General features: G+C 32.1%; 2 protein-coding genes across 6 annotated transcripts; both read left to right on the top strand.

The window, feature by feature from the left end:
- Positions 1-2,507: 2,507 nt before the first annotated feature.
- LOC145164429 (disease resistance protein RUN1-like) lies at positions 2,508-12,975 on the top strand. 3 transcript variants are annotated; one of them, XM_079083156.1, is made up of 3 exons: positions 2,508-2,661; positions 8,648-9,301; positions 11,757-12,975. In XM_079083156.1, exons 2-3 carry the CDS (start codon positions 8,769-8,771, stop codon positions 12,973-12,975), a joined length of 1,752 nt encoding a protein of 583 aa, XP_078939282.1. In that variant the 5' UTR covers positions 2,508-2,661; positions 8,648-8,768. The 3 variants fall into 3 exon arrangements, with proteins under 3 accessions (XP_078939282.1, XP_078939277.1, XP_078939280.1); XM_079083151.1 differs by having other exon boundaries at positions 2,508-2,715; XM_079083154.1 differs by having other exon boundaries at positions 2,508-2,741.
- LOC145164413 (TMV resistance protein N-like) lies at positions 12,901-17,567 on the top strand. Of its 3 annotated transcripts, XM_079083146.1 has the most exons (6): positions 12,901-13,299; positions 13,377-14,297; positions 14,373-14,538; positions 14,617-14,970; positions 15,106-15,174; positions 16,883-17,567. In XM_079083146.1, the coding sequence occupies exons 1-5, from the start codon at positions 13,009-13,011 to the stop codon at positions 15,171-15,173; spliced, it is 1,800 nt and encodes a 599-aa protein (XP_078939272.1). In that variant the 5' UTR covers positions 12,901-13,008; the 3' UTR covers position 15,174; positions 16,883-17,567. The 3 variants fall into 3 exon arrangements, with proteins under 3 accessions (XP_078939272.1, XP_078939259.1, XP_078939266.1); XM_079083133.1 differs by having other exon boundaries at positions 14,373-14,970; XM_079083140.1 differs by having other exon boundaries at positions 14,373-14,970; positions 16,865-17,567.
- Positions 17,568-18,701: the final 1,134 nt, after the last annotated feature.

Here is an 18,701-nt window from a genome sequence, read left to right as displayed (position 1 = left end):
ATAGTTCATTCTTCATGGGTTCGCATGAGGAACAATAGGCCAATATTCATACAACATAGACTTAAACGAGGACCAATAGGCCAATGTTCATACAACATAGACTTAAACGAGGAACCAACAGGGCAATGTTCATACCAGGCAGACTTGAACGAGGATCGGATAGGCCAGTGTGCATACAAGATTGACTTGAACGATGAACCACCATTGGGACATAATTCATTGTTGGATGAAATTCCATCTATATTTCATCCGTACATCACACATATACAAAATGTATTGGGTGATGGAAATTGTGGTTTCCGATCAGTAGCCGTTTGTCTTGGATATGGTGAAGATCAGTGGCTTTACATCCGTCAACAATTGTTAGATGAGTTATTGAGTTCATATGACGACTATGCAAGAGTTTTCGTTGGATGCGATGAAGTAGTTACTTCATTGTCTTTCTTTACGAAGACTAAGTCAGCACCAACAAAACATTGGATGCTTATGCCTGAGACAGGCATCTTGATAGCCAACAAGTTTGGTGTGATCGTTTAATTTTTGACCACTGAAGGGCCCGTAACTTTTTTTCCTCTTTAGAGAGGTCCTAGAGAGTTTCAAAATCATCGGGTCCTTACATTTGCACTTGTGTACACCAATCATTATATGATGGTACAATTGGAAGGAGAATACCCAATGCCTCCTATTGCGTCATTGTGGATCCGCCACAAAGCCCAGTCAGCAACCGAATGACAAACTATGTATAAGTCGCGGCTAGAATTTTATAAGCATCTGAAACCTACTGAAAGATCTTTTATGACTATAAATGATTAGTTGTTGCTTATTTTGACTCAAATTTTTGCTATGTAATATTTGAAATTTAAAAGAAAAAGATTGGTGAGGATTTGTTTAGAATATATTTTTCTTGAAATTTATATCGTTGTTGTCTTATTTATCTTATAAAAATATAAGGTTGAAAATTAATAATAATATATGATTAAATAATAATGTTAACAATAATAATGTAATTTTCAAAATAAATAGTATGAATAAATGGTCCAATTAAAATAAAAATAGTTGTATTAACATATGTAAATCACAATAATAAGTTAAAGACTAAAAATTTTTACCCTAAAAAAATATGACGTGGATAGAAAAAAAGTCATATTTATTACTATTTATTTATACACTATTATTTAAATAATAATAAGATTAATAGAAATTATTAATTGTAAGAAATAATTAATAATTGAAAAATAAAGTTAATAAAATGATTATATTATAATAAGTTAATAAATAGTAAAAATTAGTCAAATGATTAAGTAAATAATAACCTATAATAACTTATAGACTAGATTAAAGTGTGACTAGAGTGGAGTGTGTATATCAACACTCGACTTATAATTATGACTTTTGGAAACTATGTTTGATGACTTATAGAAATTTTTATCATAATTTTTAGGATGTTACATATTCTCTCTTGAGAATTAAATTTTATATTAGGGGTTTAGATTACTTTTTGTTTTGTATCCATTAACTCTCAATGATCGTATCTAGAGTCGCTATTAGATCTCATCATAATTAACATTAATCTCTTTTTAATTGTTCAAGATTAATAGCTCATCATGATTAACATTAATCTCTTTTTAATAGTTCAAGATTATCAATTTAACGATTCTTGGTAATGATGATCTTAATCATCTTATTTCAGATTTTCTACATATTGCCGATGTTTAACTTTTAAGGGTTTTAATTTTACATTTCAAGGTATTATAAATTTTAGTTAAAATTACACGAATGGTCCCTATGGTTTCTACTTCTTGGTCCTTGACCCATATAAAATAACTTTTATATGATTTTTAATTTATTTTATATTTTTTTAAACTAACTTTAATTTAAAAGAAAAAAAAAGAGAAAATAAGTAAACCATAACTTTAATGAGATCCGATTTTGAGGAATTGCTTTTTTCACCTATGTACATGTTCAAAAACAAACAATTGAGCCAAGTACAAAGTCCTAGGCTGGGGACAAACAACACAATAAATTTAAACCACTAGGATAATCCCCATCAAAAAAATGCAAAAACTTAAGTAGTAGTGACATTTTACTAAACACATAATCCATTTTTGTAACTTTGTCTTCATAAAATAAACAAGACAAAAAATAAGAAGACACTTATGTTATTAAGGATAAATATATTCCAAACAAAACAAAATTATAAAACATAAATGATTTTTATTTTTTAATCCATCTAAATACAAACAATCTAAATCCAAATCATATTCAAAATCCAATTAAAACAATTTATGGATCCAAACATCTAGAATTCTTATAATTAGTTTAAAGGAGGGATTGACGGGTTTTGCCGCGTGTTTACTTTTCCGCAAGACTAATTCTTTTTTTTTTTTTTGAATCAACCAATGTGCAAATTTTGGTCGTTGGCGTTGACTTATATTTGTGGGCCATATTAAAATATATTAAAAGCCCAGCAATCTTTGAATAAAGCATCAATTATTCAGTGCAATAGCTATTCGTTTCTTTTCTGATTCTGTTTTACTCAAACAGATTTCGTCTCCCATCTTTCGTCTACCTTCCTTCATCGTCGACACTCGCCATTTACAGGCCGGCTCACCTCCGCCCGCTCTGTGCTTTTCACCTGTCATCCTTCACTGTCGCTTTGCGGTTGGCTCTTACTCTATTCTCTCGCTTCATGTCTGGTTATCATTCTGTATGCAGGTAACTGTGTCGGCACATTTTTACAAGTTAGTTTTACATGTCGTTACACTATTTTATCTTATCAATCATAAAATTAGATCATAATCATTTGTTTGTTCATTAACAGCTGATTGCGGTTTCAATTATTTGAATTACTTTTGTTGATTTTTTCTACATAGGGTTAACTCCTCTCTATTTAGTATTTGAAAATGATAAATTGGGTGGTAAATATGCTACTGATCTGTTGAAGCCAGATTGTAAGAACTTTTAGGCGTTATATTCTATGAATAAAATTAGGATTTTGCTAGTGGAGAGTCTAGATCTATGTCGATTAATGTATACACCCTTTGTTTGCAAGGGATAAAGTCACTGGAGCCCATGTACTCTTGACTTTTGGTTGAAAATGCCGTTCATGTATTTTTGTTAGTATTGTAGGGTATTAAACTATGAAAATCAGTGTAAAAAATGTCCCTATTTAAAATGTAAAGGGGTTAACCGGTTACCGTTGTTTGTGTCCACGTGACAATGAGATGGCATGATGTGGCCTTTGACCATGAAAAGTCACTTTATTATTATTATTATTATTATTATTATTATTATTATTATTATTATTATTATTTATCTTCCACCTCACACCACCACTATCTCTCATCACCTTCTTCCTAACCTACTCTCCACCATCCACCACCGCCGCCCTTCAATATGTAAACCCTTTTTCTCTTTGTGTTCCATTGTTACAAAGATGCAGATTCTAGAAACAAAAGTGACAATGCAAAGCGTTGATGCTTGTTTATTTCCCATTGTGGTGATAATAAGCTCAACTATAAGTATGCAGAACATGATACTAATGTTCTTTCTAAAAATAAAAATAAAGACACGGGAAAGTGAATTAGAAGGATTTTCTTCATGTGACTGAGTTTACAAAAAATTGTCTTCTCCCTTATTAGTATGTATGAAAGAAAGGGAACATTAAAGATCATTAGGTACTTCAATATGCATATTTTTATCTATAGATTTCCTCTATTTCCAAGGTATATATGGTCATGTCGCCAGCCACCCATTTCCACCATGTGAGAGATGCCTGCATCTCTCTTTGACATTACATCGAACACCTAGTGGGTGATCACTAAAGTTACCAAAAGACTAGATAAACTGTTAGAAGTTTTAGTATAAATGTTATATTTTTACTAACTTTAGACATATATAAATATATACATATGTTGTATATATAATATACTCTTAGTGAGTTTGTGTTCTTCTCCATGAGAAATTTGAAACGATATATTGTATATCCAAAACGGAGTATATGTGAATGAGATATCGATACTCAAATATGGGTATTCGAGAATAAAAGTTAGCAAGTGAGGTGGGTGTGAGAATTAGTCCCACATTGGTAGAAAGAGCATACTCATGTAAGTTTATAGGCTTGAATCTATGATAGACTTACAAGCTTGTATATATGGTTTTACTCCAACTCATACCCGTGCTACGGCGGTATGAAAACTCGGTTCGTGCAACCCTCGTTTTTGCTAAACTTGACAGTTTTGGTCCTTGGTTTAAATTTTGTAACTGATGCATTTATTGGCACAATTAATTAATAACAAACTAGTTTATTGTTGTTACATAACCCAGTAGAACAAACACCCAAATTGTTTCTCTTAAGAAAAAGAGTAAGGTGAATCAAAATACAGGAAACAAGTTGGGTATTGCTCAAAATACAGGAAACAAGTTGGGTATTGCTCACCGACCAACATCGTTGTTTAAGGTTTAGGCATCATTGTGTACATGAGAACATAAAGAGTTCCTGTCACATACCAAATTTCCGGATGTTTCCAGGCCCATCCAGAGAACGTTACAACAATAAAGAATGCTCAAGAAAAATCTAGTACGTACCAGAAAATTTTGGAATATTATAGAATGTTGCGGAAAATAGAGGCACATTCTAGAATACCCTAGAAGACATTGGAAGGGTCTAGCATATCCTAGAAAATAGTAGAATGTTTTAGAATATAATGCAACTCTCCATCCAATCCTATCGTAGGAGTTTGACGTGGAATACCCATGAAAATGGTAGAATGTGAAGGCACCATTAACGTGGTAAATGTGCCCATGGACAACTATATCATGGTATTAGGAATAGAATTCCTAGATGGAGTATGCCATTCGAAAATGACAATACCATGTATATCACTAAGGCAGCGTTTGGCACATGGACCGAAGTGGACTGGACTGAACAGAACTAGACTGAACAGAACAGGACACAATTATTTGTTTAGCGTTTGGTAAAACTTGGACATAATAGAATGACACGTCAAAATTACCACATTATCCTTATATCACATATCACAAAACAATAAACGTTGTTTTGAAACTAATAAAATCTGTAATAAATCGTTTAGATCGTAGAAGCATATTTGGGTATGTTTATTTTCAAATTCAATTCGAGTGTTATAAATCAAAATGAAACCTCTATTCCAACAAAAAGAATTATACACTTTTTGATTCAACAACAAATTTGTATGATTATAAATAATGGGTCGGCAACATAAAAATACCAAAGGGTCTACTGTCAAATATATAACACAGTGAGCTTCGTAAAAAAATCAAACGATGGGCTGTTAAAAAACCTCAAGCACAATTCCCAAGTTGAAAACATGTTAAAGACTCCGGAACAAATCATAGAAACTACAACCATGGAGGATTCACTAACAAATCGCACATCAACAGGAAGCAGGTGACTGTAAAAACATATTCACCCTTTCCTTTCTTCTAAATCGATTATTGTGTAAAACGTAATCGCCCTCTGTTACAACCTAAATCGATTTTTAAAATTTCATCTTCCGTTAGATATGATTTCAGTCAACTGTTTGATTTGTTGAATGATAAAGCGCATGAAAGCACACGACCAAATGCTTTGAGGGTTTCTGGAAAGATATTGATGCACTTAGCAGCTTTATCGTATCAGGTGAACTCATGGATCGGGTATGCCCTGAGAAGATACTGGAATTCGAAGACAGAAAGGATGAAAATGTAGAATTCTCATGAAGTACGACCAAAATAGACGTATCGAGAGAGGCAATAGATAAAATAATTGTTGCATAATGATTAGAGGATAGTAGAGAAGACGAGGGTATTTTAGTCTCGGTAAAGATGGCTTTATTTAGTCCAACTCGGTTCCACCCTTTTGGGTGGGACTAAATTTACAAATTTTAGTCCCATTGACCACATTTTTGTCCCATTGACTTTTTGTTCCATCAACGCCAAACACCATTTTAAATGGATTTGTTCCGTCCAGTTCAGTTCTATTCCGTGTGCCAAACGCTACCTAAAGGTTCAATCATTCATATTGTATCTTTGGAAAGAAGTAGAAAAAGGTCCCAAACGTTATCAACCATGTAACTAGACAAAGGTCCCAAGAAGGTTGGGAAGATAAAGAAGTACAATACAATAACTATTAAGAAGGAATTACATAAAAACGATTCGTGGTCATAACGATTAATTCAAGAGGCATGAAGTACCAAACCATGTAGTTCAAGGGATCGATACATGTCAGTGCATGACAAAATCAGGATCCAACTTGAGAATCTACCCAAACGTTATCAACCATGTAACTAGACAAAGGTCCCAAGAAGGTTGGGAAGATAAAGAAGTACAATACAATAACTATTAAGAAGGAATTACATAAAAACGATTCGTGGTCATAACGATTAATTCAAGAGGCATGAAGTACCAAACCATGTAGTTCAAGGGATCGATACATGTCAGTGCATGACAAAATCAGGATCCAACTTGAGAATCTACCCAATATTCCATGATGCTGATATTGGAAGGTTCTAGAACATAACAGAATTCCATGGAAGAGTATGGAACATTCCAGAACATGTTTGAAGAACCAAGAAAGTCCTAGACCTGTCTAGGACATCAAAGAATGGTCTAGAATAATATGGAAGCCATGTAAATAGGAGAGAGGTTATTGGTACTATCCATCAAGAGTTGCCTTGTAAAATAAAGACTTTGAAGTAATATACCTACTTGTTTCCCTTGTATTTAGCCTTAGTTGCTTGTTTTCTAGTTCGTTAATATATCATAAGGAAATAAATTAGCCTAACTTAGCCACAAGTACGCTAAGCGCCACACGATGTTAACTTGTAGAACGAGTCAACCCATGACATCTTGTAGGAAATGGTGGTGTATGCTTTAGTTAGGTTGGGTATAATAGGTCTAGCGTATTTGGGGTTTTCCCTTTTAAAAAATCCATATGGAATAGGTAATTTCTAATAGTAAAAAAAGAAAAAGAAAAAAGCCACATGGAATAGGTAATTTCTAATAGTTAGTTGAAAAATAAAAGTCATTTGGATTAGTTGTAATCGGTGAAACCGGATTCAAAATGGAGTCATTCCTCTTTTTATGACGTAAAATAATAATTTAGGGACATTGAATACCATAAAATATATAAATGACCTATTAAATCAAAACCGAAGAGTTGGTTGGACTATAGTGATATTATCCTATTTGCAAACTGATAATGGATTTCTTTTTAAAATTTAAGGATTAATATCACAAAACACCTTATAATCTGGTTTTTTTTCATGTTAAACATTAACTTCAGTTTTTTTTTTCTTAAAAAAGACCTTTCATTTTTCAATTTATTCCAAATAGTCATCCGGTTTTAGACAAAAGTTTTTCTGAGAAATCCTCCAATTATTTTTCTGAAAACCCCTCAAATTTTTAGTGCTTTTCTGTAAAAAGAAATCCTATGCTTTTTTTCCAAAGAAAATTCTCAAATGTGAAGTTTTTTTTCCGAAAAAAAGGGAAAAATCAAAGGGTTTTTTTAGGAAAAAAAGAAAGTTAAGGGTTTTTTTGGAAAAATATTGTCTAAAACCTGTAAATCTATTAAAAGGGCCAACTTGGAAAAAATTAAAAGAAAAACGCAAAGACTTTTTTAGGAAATTAAAATAGATTGAGGTTTAATCCAGAAAAAAGTTAAATGATAGTCTTTTATGATATTAACAGTAAATTTAACACGGCAATGTGGGACTAGCCCACTTGGTAGAGGCTTTGCCTCTTAGATTGGAGGTTTCGAGTTTTAATCCATGCATTGACAAATTCGTGATACTAACTTCTAACCACTAACCCTTCCGTTAAAAAAAAAAAAGTAAATTTAACACCTATAATGTTGGTCAAAGCCTATGTCACTTGTCACTTGAGTCACCTTTGTAGCACTACTTGTTTTAGTTGTGCTGTCAGTTGTCTTACATGAACCAGGGATAATATCTACTTTCAGATGCAATTGCTTTTAGCCACTTTCTCATCTATGTGCTTGGATTCATCCATTTAATAGTATTTCCATGTGGGCATTGTAATTAAAAGTGGGGTTTTGCTAACTTGAAGTCATGTTCTAGGGGGGTACAAAGCAAATTAAGTCATTAGATCGTTTTTGGAAAGATGTATCTCAAAATTGAAGGTGATATCTATATACTTGTGTATAAAGTGTGTTTACCCCAAAGTTTCATGTAGTACATACTTTGTAATCAAAAGCTATGAAACGATGTGACTTGTTAGATTCAAATTCATATCATTTGGATGGATATATTCAAATTGGAAAAGATTGTTCTTGCAAAATACCGGGGTCCTACAAACAACCATTGCAAGAAATTTTTTGTTTCTTGCGTTTGGATATTTTACTTATTTGTTCATGTCTAGTGAAATTTGGAAATTGCCAATACGTTTTTGCAATTCCTTTCCTGGGATGTAATAGTGGATCTTGTAGTTGTTTCTAGAATGGTATTTGGTGTTGATTTTTTCTAGGTTTGTTTAACTTAACTTTAGATGAAAACTGTTGTTTTGTTATTTAAAAAAATTATTTTTAAGACTATAAGGTATTATTGTTGAGGTTATATTCTTTGATGAGACTTATGTTGCGTAAGGTATTAATCATTTGGATATTTTGTAGGGACGATGTGTATGAGATCTTGTGATTGAGACACAAGACGTAAGCGATCAAACCAACAATCATAGCGTATTGAGATACAGAAATCGTGGGAAGGGTGAAGGACCATCACCCATAACTCATAATGGTTGTTCTCTCTGAACTTTCAGAACGATCTTCATCCTCTTCATCAACTCATGGTCATATATATGACGTATTTTTAAGTTTTAGAGGTGTTGACACACGTCATAGTTTCACTAATCGCCTTTATAATGCCCTCATGGATGCCAATATCGCTACCTTTTTGGATGATGAAGAGATTGAAACAGGGGAAGATCTGAAACCAGAATTGGAGAGTGCGATTAAAGCATCTAGGGCTTCTATTATCGTATTGTCGAAGAATTATGCTACTTCAACATGGTGTCTTGATGAATTGGTGCTAATCCTTCAGCAACGTATGACATCCAACTATATTGTAATCCCCATCTTTTATCATGTGGAGCCCACCCATGTTAGGAAGCAACAAAATAGCTTCGGAGATGCAATGGCTAAGCATAGAGACAAGATGCATGCAGAGACAAATTCACGTAAAAAAAGTCAATGGGCTCAAAAGATAGAGCTTTGGAATAATGCACTTAGAGAAGTTGCTAATTTAAAAGGGAAGGATGCAAATGGCAGGTAACTACATTCTTACCCATATTTCCACACTCCTTTAATATTGTTTAAGTAGCACATGAAAATTCAACATAAACTTCTCCTTATACATTTCAACACGTCATATTCATCAAATACGCATATTTTTTTATACATTTAATTTTGTAAGAATGGTAGGGCTGTTAGATTTCTTTTTGAAAAAATATATAGGGTCATGGCCCTACCTTTCTACCATTGACTTCAAGTAGTTGGGGGAGCAGAGTTCATTTAAAATTACTCTATTATTACTCGGGGCTAAATAAACATATTCAAGTCATCTTCAATAGAAACACATTAGTTTGTTTATTTTATCTAATCAAACACTTTTCAAATTTTTTTTTTTATTGTAAGTGCTTATGTGATACAAATTATATTGTTTTATGTGTTAACTAAACACAAACTAATTACTATACATCAATCATACCGAATACTATCTAATCATAAGTTTATTTTTCAAAATTAATAAAACTAAATTAATATTAATTATCTTATTTATTATATATATTTTTAATGAGGGTTACTAAAATAATAGTAATACTAAAAGCAATTGTTTATAATAATAATAGAATTGGTCATGAAGCTTATATAAACAGAGTCATTTATGCTAGATGTTGTTTGTCTATTTTCAACCTTAAAATTTTTATGACGATGATAATTTATATTAATGAGATTTAAAATATATAATATAATTTTTATCAATAAAGTTCCTTTTTGTTGATTTATCAAAATTATTAAATTGAATTTGATAAAAGTGTTCATAAAATTTATAATAAAAATTAGGTTAAACAAATTAAGAAAAACCCTTCTTCAAAAATTGCCATATAGTTGATAAGTAACATTTTTTCACTTTATTTTAACAAAAATAATAATTAAATTGGTTTTTATTATATTTCAAAAGAAATAAAAATATTAAATAAGTATTTTCTAGTTAAAAAGTTAACTTTTATAGACTAAAAACATATTTATATGACGTTTCTTTGAAAATATCAAAATAAATAAATAAATAATAATAATAATAATATTACTATTATTATTATTATTATTATTATATATTTTATGGGTATATTTTTAATAGTATTTTTTTTTATTTTTTGCATTAATTTAAGGATACAAAGGAGATTCTTTAATGTTATGGTTTATTAAAATTTTTATATAAACATTTAACTCCATATATTTTAGATAAAAGTTAAATATAAAAATATAATAAAGATATAAATAAGATTGTTTATATTAAGGATACAAAGTAAATATTTAAATATGTAATTTAATATAAAGGATACAAAGGTAACATACGATTAATTTAAAGGGGTAAACCTAAACAATGATACGGGTCTGAAGTGAAACTATATGGAATCCATTAAAGTTGTCAAAATCGAGATCCTACATATGATCGTTTTTTGGTTTAAAAGATTGGGATCGGGATCCTAAGATCCCACAAAATAAAACATAATTTTAACTTATAATTTTAAAACATGAAAAATATCTCAAAATTTAGTTTCGTTCAAAAACTATAAAAACTTCAAAACATTAATCACAACTCACAATACAAAATGATAAATGTTAACTGGTAAAGGGTAAAAAGCTGGGTAAAAGACATAAAGTGCAAAATTCATTTTTTTTCAAATATGTAATTTAAATAAAAAATTTCAAGGGAAAGTAATATTGGATCGGATCCTGATTCAACAATCCTACCTACGATGCTACGATCCTAACAGCGATCATACCCTAAATACAATCAGACTCGTTTTTCATACTACGGTCAAGATCACAATTTTTGCAAATAGTATTCTAACAACCACATTTTTGCAAACTTATTGGAAAGTGACACTATTCTTACAAAAATAAATAAATAAATAAATAAATTAAACTATCCTGCTAATTTTAATACATGTCCAATGCATCTATTATTTTATCAAAATTAGTTCATGTAGATAGATCATTTTAATGATTTTATATGAATATGATTTTAATTAAGAAACCATAATTTTGAACAGTTGTAATGCATGTACTATTTTTATATTATTCTACCTTCAAACTATATCATCTTTTATTATGATATATTAATGCTTTTACTTGTAAGTATTAAAGATTAAGTTATAACTATTCACTGACATTGTGTTCATATTCATGCAAAACCATGTTGAGATTTAAGTTCGATGGTTCTGTGGAAACACAATGAGCTTTGGTGCTCTGTTAATGAAAACTTGTATTACATTGGTGGCTCTGGTCTTATTATAGATGATAACTGTGACTTTGTATGTTCAATGCTTACATGCATGGTTAGGAGTGCAAATACGATAATAGTTATGACATGAAAAACTTAATTATATAATAGCTTAATATGATATAATTTTGATTTGGTTCATTTGAAAATTAAATCTACAGTATGACATGGTAGTTATTTGGGTTATGTTTTGATTTTACTAAAATCAAATTGCAGGTTTGAGGTAGAGTTTATTGATGAAATTGTTAAGGACATTTTCCGTAGATTACGTATATCTTCAAGGTTTCCACTACCACAACTTATTGGGATGGAGGATTCCATTAACTTCATCACTTCATGGTTAAAAGATGTATCCTCATGTACAACAGATATACTCACTATCTTGGGTATGGGTGGGATCGGGAAGACATCATTATCCAAATATATCTATGCATTACATTCTCATGAATTTGACACAAGCAGCTTCATTGAAGACATTAGTAGGAAATGTGATGAAAAATATAATGGGGTGCTTGATGTACAAAAACAACTATGTGATGACATTTCAAAACCAAGTTCTATTCAAGTTCTTGATGATTCTATATACACCTCAATGATAGAGAATGTAGTGGCCCGTAAAAAGGTGTTTCTAGTTCTTGATGATATTGGTAGTCTCGATCAGTTAGATGCGTTACTTGGAAGTAAAGGTTTTCATCCTGGAACCAAAATCATAATAACAACAAAGGATGCATGGTTGACAAAAAGTTGTTCACTATTCAAAACGAACTGTAAACCTAAGTATGCACAGTACAAGCTTGAAGGCTTATCTAAGACCGAGTCACAAAAACTATTGTGTTATCATGCATTTATGTGCAATGATCCTGAGGCAGGTTATGAAGAGGTGTCAGAAAAACTTGTGAAGTATTGTGAAGGACATCCAATGGCTCTTAAAGTTTTGGGTAGGTCTCTACATAATCGAGATGTGACTTATTGGGAGGGGTACATAGATACACTAAAGAAAGAAAATGATTCACCTATAAATAATGTCTTAAAAACGAGCTTTGACTCTTTGTCATCAAAAAATGAAAAGGACTTGTTTAAGCATATTGCTTGTATTTTTGTTGGAATGGATAGAAATTATACCATAACAATATTAGAGGCATGTGATATGGAAACAACAACTGGGATCACTAATCTCATCGACAAATGCCTTCTTAGTATCGGATGGAATAATGAATTGATGATGCATGAATTGGTTCAAGAGATGGGAAGATTTGTGGTACGTGAGGAATCAATTTACAAGCCTTGGAAACGAAGTCGAATATGGGGCTATGAGTCATTTAACGTGTTGAAACAAAAAAAGCTAAGATGTCATGTATACTTGTTTAAAGCATTTTGTATTTCTATATACATGTCTAACATTTTGAAACTATTTTTGCATCCCCTGTTTTGTTAGGGTACGGAAAATGTTCTAGGCCTCACCCTTGACATGGGAATGCTTGAGAAAGAGAAGTTACATGGACCAATCGAGTTGAAAACAGATGCATTGAGTAAGATGGATAGATTAATGCTTTTACAACTCAATTATGTGCAAATAACCGGCTCTTACAAGAACTTTCCAGAAGAATTAAGATGGTTGTGTATGCATGGGTTCCCTTTGAAGTCTCTACCTTCAGACTTACCAATGGAGAATGTGGTTGCACTTGACATGTCATATAGCAATATTGAATCATTTGGGATTTGTTATCGCTATCCAGAACGACTTCATAAGAGGCCAAAGGTAACTTATCTTCATGTATTACTCTTCTAGTTTGAGTTGATAAAATTCACTACTATTCTAACTTATCTCAATTTCAGCAATTAACTGGATCGTGCTCAAAAGATAAAAGTTTGCTTGGATCGTTGAAGATTCTTAATTTAAGTTTCTGTGAAGAGCTTCAGAGTCTTCTTGGTTTTGACCACATCCCTAAACTTGAGAGATTAATACTTAAAGGTTGTATTGGCATGCTTGATGTTTGTGAATCAATTGAGCAATGTCTTGAACTTGTTGTCGTTGATCTAAGCTACTGCAACAAGCTAGGAAAACTTCCAAGGATCATAGGCATGTTGAAGAAGGTTGAAACACTTTTGCTAGAGGGTTGTAATCTTGGTGAATCTAGAATAGAAGATGTAGGTATGGATTCACCAGAAATGAGCAAGGCTAACAACATTGGCACAAACACAATAACCTCTTCCTCCACTGTTTTGGAGGCTATACCAAGTTATTCAAAGTTATTTGCGATTTCTTTACCGAGATATTTAGTAAGCCTGTTACTTAAGAATAATAATTTGTCCATTGAATCTTTTCCATTGGACTTCAGTTGCCTAGCCATGTTAAAGGAATTAAATCTAGATGAAAATCCTATTGTTTCCCTACCTAGTTGTGTGAGAAGCCTTCCTAGGCTTCAGACACTTGGTATGAAAAATTGTAATATGCTTACGTCAGTCGAGCATCCTCCACATACACTCACACATTTGAACCTTGATTCTCATTCTAATAATCCTTTGCTACAAAAAGTTGTATTTGATCGACAAATGTCCCCACTCCAGTTCTTTCTCGGACATATGATCTTGGCACTTTCATCGTTTGAATTTGAAGGTATGGTCAAAATCCAACCAATGGCAGCTATTGAGGAAAAGGTATTACATTGTTTGGGCTGGACTAACCTAGACTTCCTTAATGGAAGCCACACGACAACTTCTGTTGAATATAGAGAATCAGAGGAATCTGAAATACAGGTTTGGTCTAGTTAGCTATATGTCCTTGTGAATATGTGTGTATATATAATTAATGAAGGTGGTTGTATTTGGCAGATGTATTATGAGTTTGGAATATTCAGCACAAGTTATTGGGATAAAGAGATGCCGAATTGGATAACAAATAAAAGCATTGGGCCATCAATATCATTTACAGTCCCATCATCTCCAAAGAAGCTCACAGGATTAAATTGCTGCTATATGCTGACAAAATTAGGAGAAGGTATTGTCGTTGATTTACCGGTGATCAAAATTAATAATTTTACAAAGAACCTCACCTGGATATACAAAAATTACATAGGCAGTGTATTCGATACCAATGGAGAGTGTGTGTCATTGTTAAGTCATTGGATGTTTGGGATGAATGAGATGGAATATGGTGACCACATTACTATTACTATCCTGAGGGAGAAACCAGATGTTTTTTCTTATAAATTTAGAATTGAGTGTGGGGTGAGTTTTGTGTATGATGATGAAGACATAGATAAAGAAGAAGAAGATGCGTTGAGTTATTACAAGTCATGGAATCACATCATTAGTGGAGATCTTTCTGGATTTCAGTTAACAACCGGAGAATACATCCTAAGCAAAGATCGAATGCTGCGGTCTTCCATGGATATAGATTATCTGTGTGGAGATGGTGCCCAATTTAAAGGTAGATATCATTCTTATGCATTGCATTTTATCTAGAGTTGATAGATACTAAAATGATAAAGTTTTGATGGTAAATAATTCATACTTTGGTTTTCTGCAATCAATTTCAAATCTTTAATCTATTTCTTTTCATTAGATGAGAAAGTGGATTTCATAGCTCTCTCTCAAAGGAAGTCTGGTCGTGTACCTGAGGATGGGCCCTAAGGTACTTTTATATCCCAAAAACCCTTTTCCTGTCGCATAATATAAGAACAAACAAATCAGCTGTCTTTTAGGTTTGTTTTTATGTTTTCTAATGACATTGAAGGTTCTTTTTTTAGTGTTTTTTTTTTTTCTCAAAAAGTTGGATCTTCCAAGTGTTCATGTTCAAAAGTTATCCAATACTCGGTTGGATGCATTCTGTTTATACATATTTTATATTTACCCCCCCCCCCCCCACCACCAAAAAACATAGGCCATTGCACTACGTAGCTGATCATAAGACACATTTCTTTGCATTAATAAACTGATCTTATTCTCAAAATTTACCAATAGATATTTAAATCATTAGAAGGAAAAAACAAGTTACATATGCACTTCCTGATAAGTTTTTTCCAATATGAACTTATGTGTCTAAAAAAGCCGCTATCTACCTCTTGTATGTTCGATGTCTACACAAGTTCCTTTTAAGCTTCCATCCGTCTATATGCTTGAGATGCTTTAAATTTTGACTAAAACTTTACAAGATACAATCATACAATGAAAAAAGGGATCTAAGAGCTAATCAATATAATGCGAAAGCTGAATGTTCCAATTTATGTTGGTGTAGTAATTTACATTCTTGAAGGAAAAAAATGAACAAGAACATGTCTTTTAATATATCCAACGTATTATAAAAAGAATCACCTACAGGGTAAAATCCTTGGGAGCATGATAATGAGGATATGCAACTTTATTTATTTAAACCATATTCATTTTGACATAAAAACTTCACATTCACTTGTACTGCAAAAAGAACGTATGAAGAGGTTGCAAGGGGGTAAAATTACTTGCTCTACATGTTTATTGCTTTGCATAGTGTTAATTTGATAAAAATGCTTCCTACCTTTTACTATCGATGAGTTGCATGTCTTTTCTGTTTTTTATTCAGTACACCAACAACAATCACAACTTAGCATGTGTGTTCTATCTCCTACAGTTCCCAGTCCTCTTGTAGGCAAATGAATTAATCTAACAATTAACTTAAGGCTAAATGCAAGAAACAGCAACGTACTTTCAATTATCTGTGGATTATTTTTTTGCATCTTACTTCCATTTCTTTCTATTGCAACATTATACTTTCAATTTTAATCATAGTAAGGCATTGTACTTAGAAAAAATTAACGTGATTATAGCATTGTACTTTTATTCTTCTTAATAGGGTAGATTTTTCAAATTATAGCAGTGGAATTTGAAAAATGTTCTAATATGAAGAAATGAAAGTTGATTTATAATTTGGATGGCATTGATGTAGATTAAATCTACCAATTATACCAATTTTTTCAAGGTACCCTCATTATCATTGTTTTGGTGCATACCCTCATTACCATACCCTTGAGAAGTTTTCTCCACTTAGTGTGCAGACAACAACATGGAAACCAGTGTTGCTACACTTGAAAGTTGAAACATACACAAGGTCCTAGTTTTATTAAAGAACAAAGTATATGTACAAACCCAACAATTATTTAGAATTTATTATATGAACTCTAGATGTGTATTTCTTTTCCAGGATCATTAAGTTTCTGAACTAATTTTGGCCCTTAATATGCAAATATGTGTGTGTGTGTGTGTTTATTCGGCTGTTGATTTGTTTTTTAGTGTTTACAAAGGTACAATAGGGTTAATTGTGATTATTTTTTTGTATGTGATGATAAAAGAAAAAAATATATATTTAGGCCCGGAGTCGCAGCAAGCCAACAACAGAGGCAAGTTCCACGTCACGTAGGAATCTCACGTTCAAGAAATATGAGCATAGAGACTTTAAATTCATTGATGCGTTGATCCAATTTGTACCTTAAGCAACTTGTACCATAGATGAGAGCTGTTGAGAAAACAAGAAGGTATCCAAAAGGAGGGCAAAAGAACAATTATCAGAATCTATTGAAAATGCACCAGAAAGCCAAAGTGCATCGCTAGATTGTACTGTACAACACAATAACAAATTCTTGGAGGACCTTTTGGCTCATGGTTGCTGTTGTTACTCGAAGTTGCCACTTAGTTAAGTAATCGTTATTCAATATAACATAAGAACACTTTTTCTAGGTGTCGAAAGTTTCACATTTCATGACTACATGGCATGGCTAATTTGACACTATTTGTGAAAAATAGCCCGTGGTAAGGGGTCCTTTTCTGATGTGTCATTCGATTCGGAATGGTTGTTCGCTGGCCTACCATTACATTGTTTGTTTGTTCGTTTATTGGCAATGTTTGATCATCCATTTTCCTTTGTAACCGGTCTTTCTTGGGTGTATAAATAAGGTGTGTTTGACAATCTACTCGACAAATAATATGTTTATGATGCTTTATGTGGATAGTGTATTGGTTGTTGAGTTTTTTATTGATTTGTTATTCTTTTTATCATTGGTTGTTGATATGTTCTTTTTCGTTTGTATAAAAAATCATAATCCGGTTTGTTCCGCTTTGTGGAAACAATATGTGTGCATGCTGGTGTTGTAATTCATCAACATGAGGTAGTTATCTGATATGTCTTTAGAATCTTCTTTTTTCTCCTCTTTGGAGGCAATATGCCGTACGTATTAGCTAGCTAATTGAGTTTTGTGATCGTTTTGGTTTAATGTGTTTGTTTGTTTGTTTGATCATGACAAGGGAGTGTGTTTATGGTACTCATGAGAGTGATATGAAAGTCCAATGGAGTACTGAAAGGAAGAAACGCATATTTCAATAAATTTTTCAAAGGAGCCTGATATGGAAGTTCAATGGATTGGTCAAAAAATGAAACACATAATGGATTGGTCAAATGACGAAACATATATGCCTTTGTTCTTGATATTTTTTTCAAACACATCTCGAAGTAGGCGGCACCATCGCACAAACGCTCCAGTGAGCTAGCCTCATACAAGGCGAAGGTTCAGGGGTCTATTGTTTAATGTGAAGGATGAAACACATATGTCTTCTTTCTTGATAATTTTTCCCTTTTGAATATGGTAATTGGTAAATGGGAAATAGTGGAGAGAACAAATGATTTTTTAGTGATTTTGTTTTGAGAGAACAAATGATTTTTTTTTTCTAAGAATGGAGTTGTATGGGTAGTCTTTTTATATTTAAAGTTACAGATATCCATAAAGATAATAATGAATATTTGGTAGGTGTATCTCCTAAATTTATTGTGTATATCTATAATTAAACTTATTGCAATATGTCAATTTTAATTTGATGTCATAATTATGATTACGATATGTGATTTTGTGGCTAGTAGGTTGGCGTCGTTATAATAGTAGTAATTAATTATAACCATCTATATTGTATTTGAAATGGAAGTTCAAAAGACTTCTTTTTGTGTGTCATGTATATATCGTATTTATAAGTCGTATCACTTTTATAATCTTGTAACCTAACATTAGTAGGTGTCATTGCATCTTTTATAGGGTAACCAAGCCAAGACCTTACTAAATGACATTTTTTGACTATTAATGATGCAAACTACACAAAGAAGAGCCCTATACTTAGATCAATGGGAAAAGGTATTGAAAGGGA

This window comes from Lactuca virosa, chromosome 1 (assembly GCF_052849685.1).
Source record: "Lactuca virosa cultivar CGN04683 chromosome 1, Lactuca_virosa_CGN04683_v6, whole genome shotgun sequence".
NCBI classification, from domain to species: Eukaryota; Viridiplantae; Streptophyta; class Magnoliopsida; order Asterales; family Asteraceae; genus Lactuca; species Lactuca virosa.
Note: the sequence above shows the minus strand (reverse complement) of the source record. Positions and strands in the feature narration are given on the sequence as shown.

Excerpts from the sequence above, each read along its gene's own strand:
- LOC145164429 (XM_079083156.1), top strand. The coding sequence starts at position 8,769 with ATGGTTGTTCTCTCTGAACTTTCAGAACGATCTTCATCCTCTTCATCA. Across the intron at positions 9,302-11,756 it reads GGGAAGGATGCAAATGGCAG|GTTTGAGGTAGAGTTTATTG; the intron begins GTAACTACATTC and ends ATCAAATTGCAG.
- LOC145164413 (XM_079083133.1), top strand. The coding sequence starts at position 13,009 with ATGGGAATGCTTGAGAAAGAGAAGTTACATGGACCAATCGAGTTGAAA. Across the intron at positions 14,298-14,372 it reads CAGAGGAATCTGAAATACAG|ATGTATTATGAGTTTGGAAT; the intron begins GTTTGGTCTAGT and ends TGTATTTGGCAG. Across the intron at positions 14,971-15,105 it reads AGATGGTGCCCAATTTAAAG|ATGAGAAAGTGGATTTCATA; the intron begins GTAGATATCATT and ends TCTTTTCATTAG.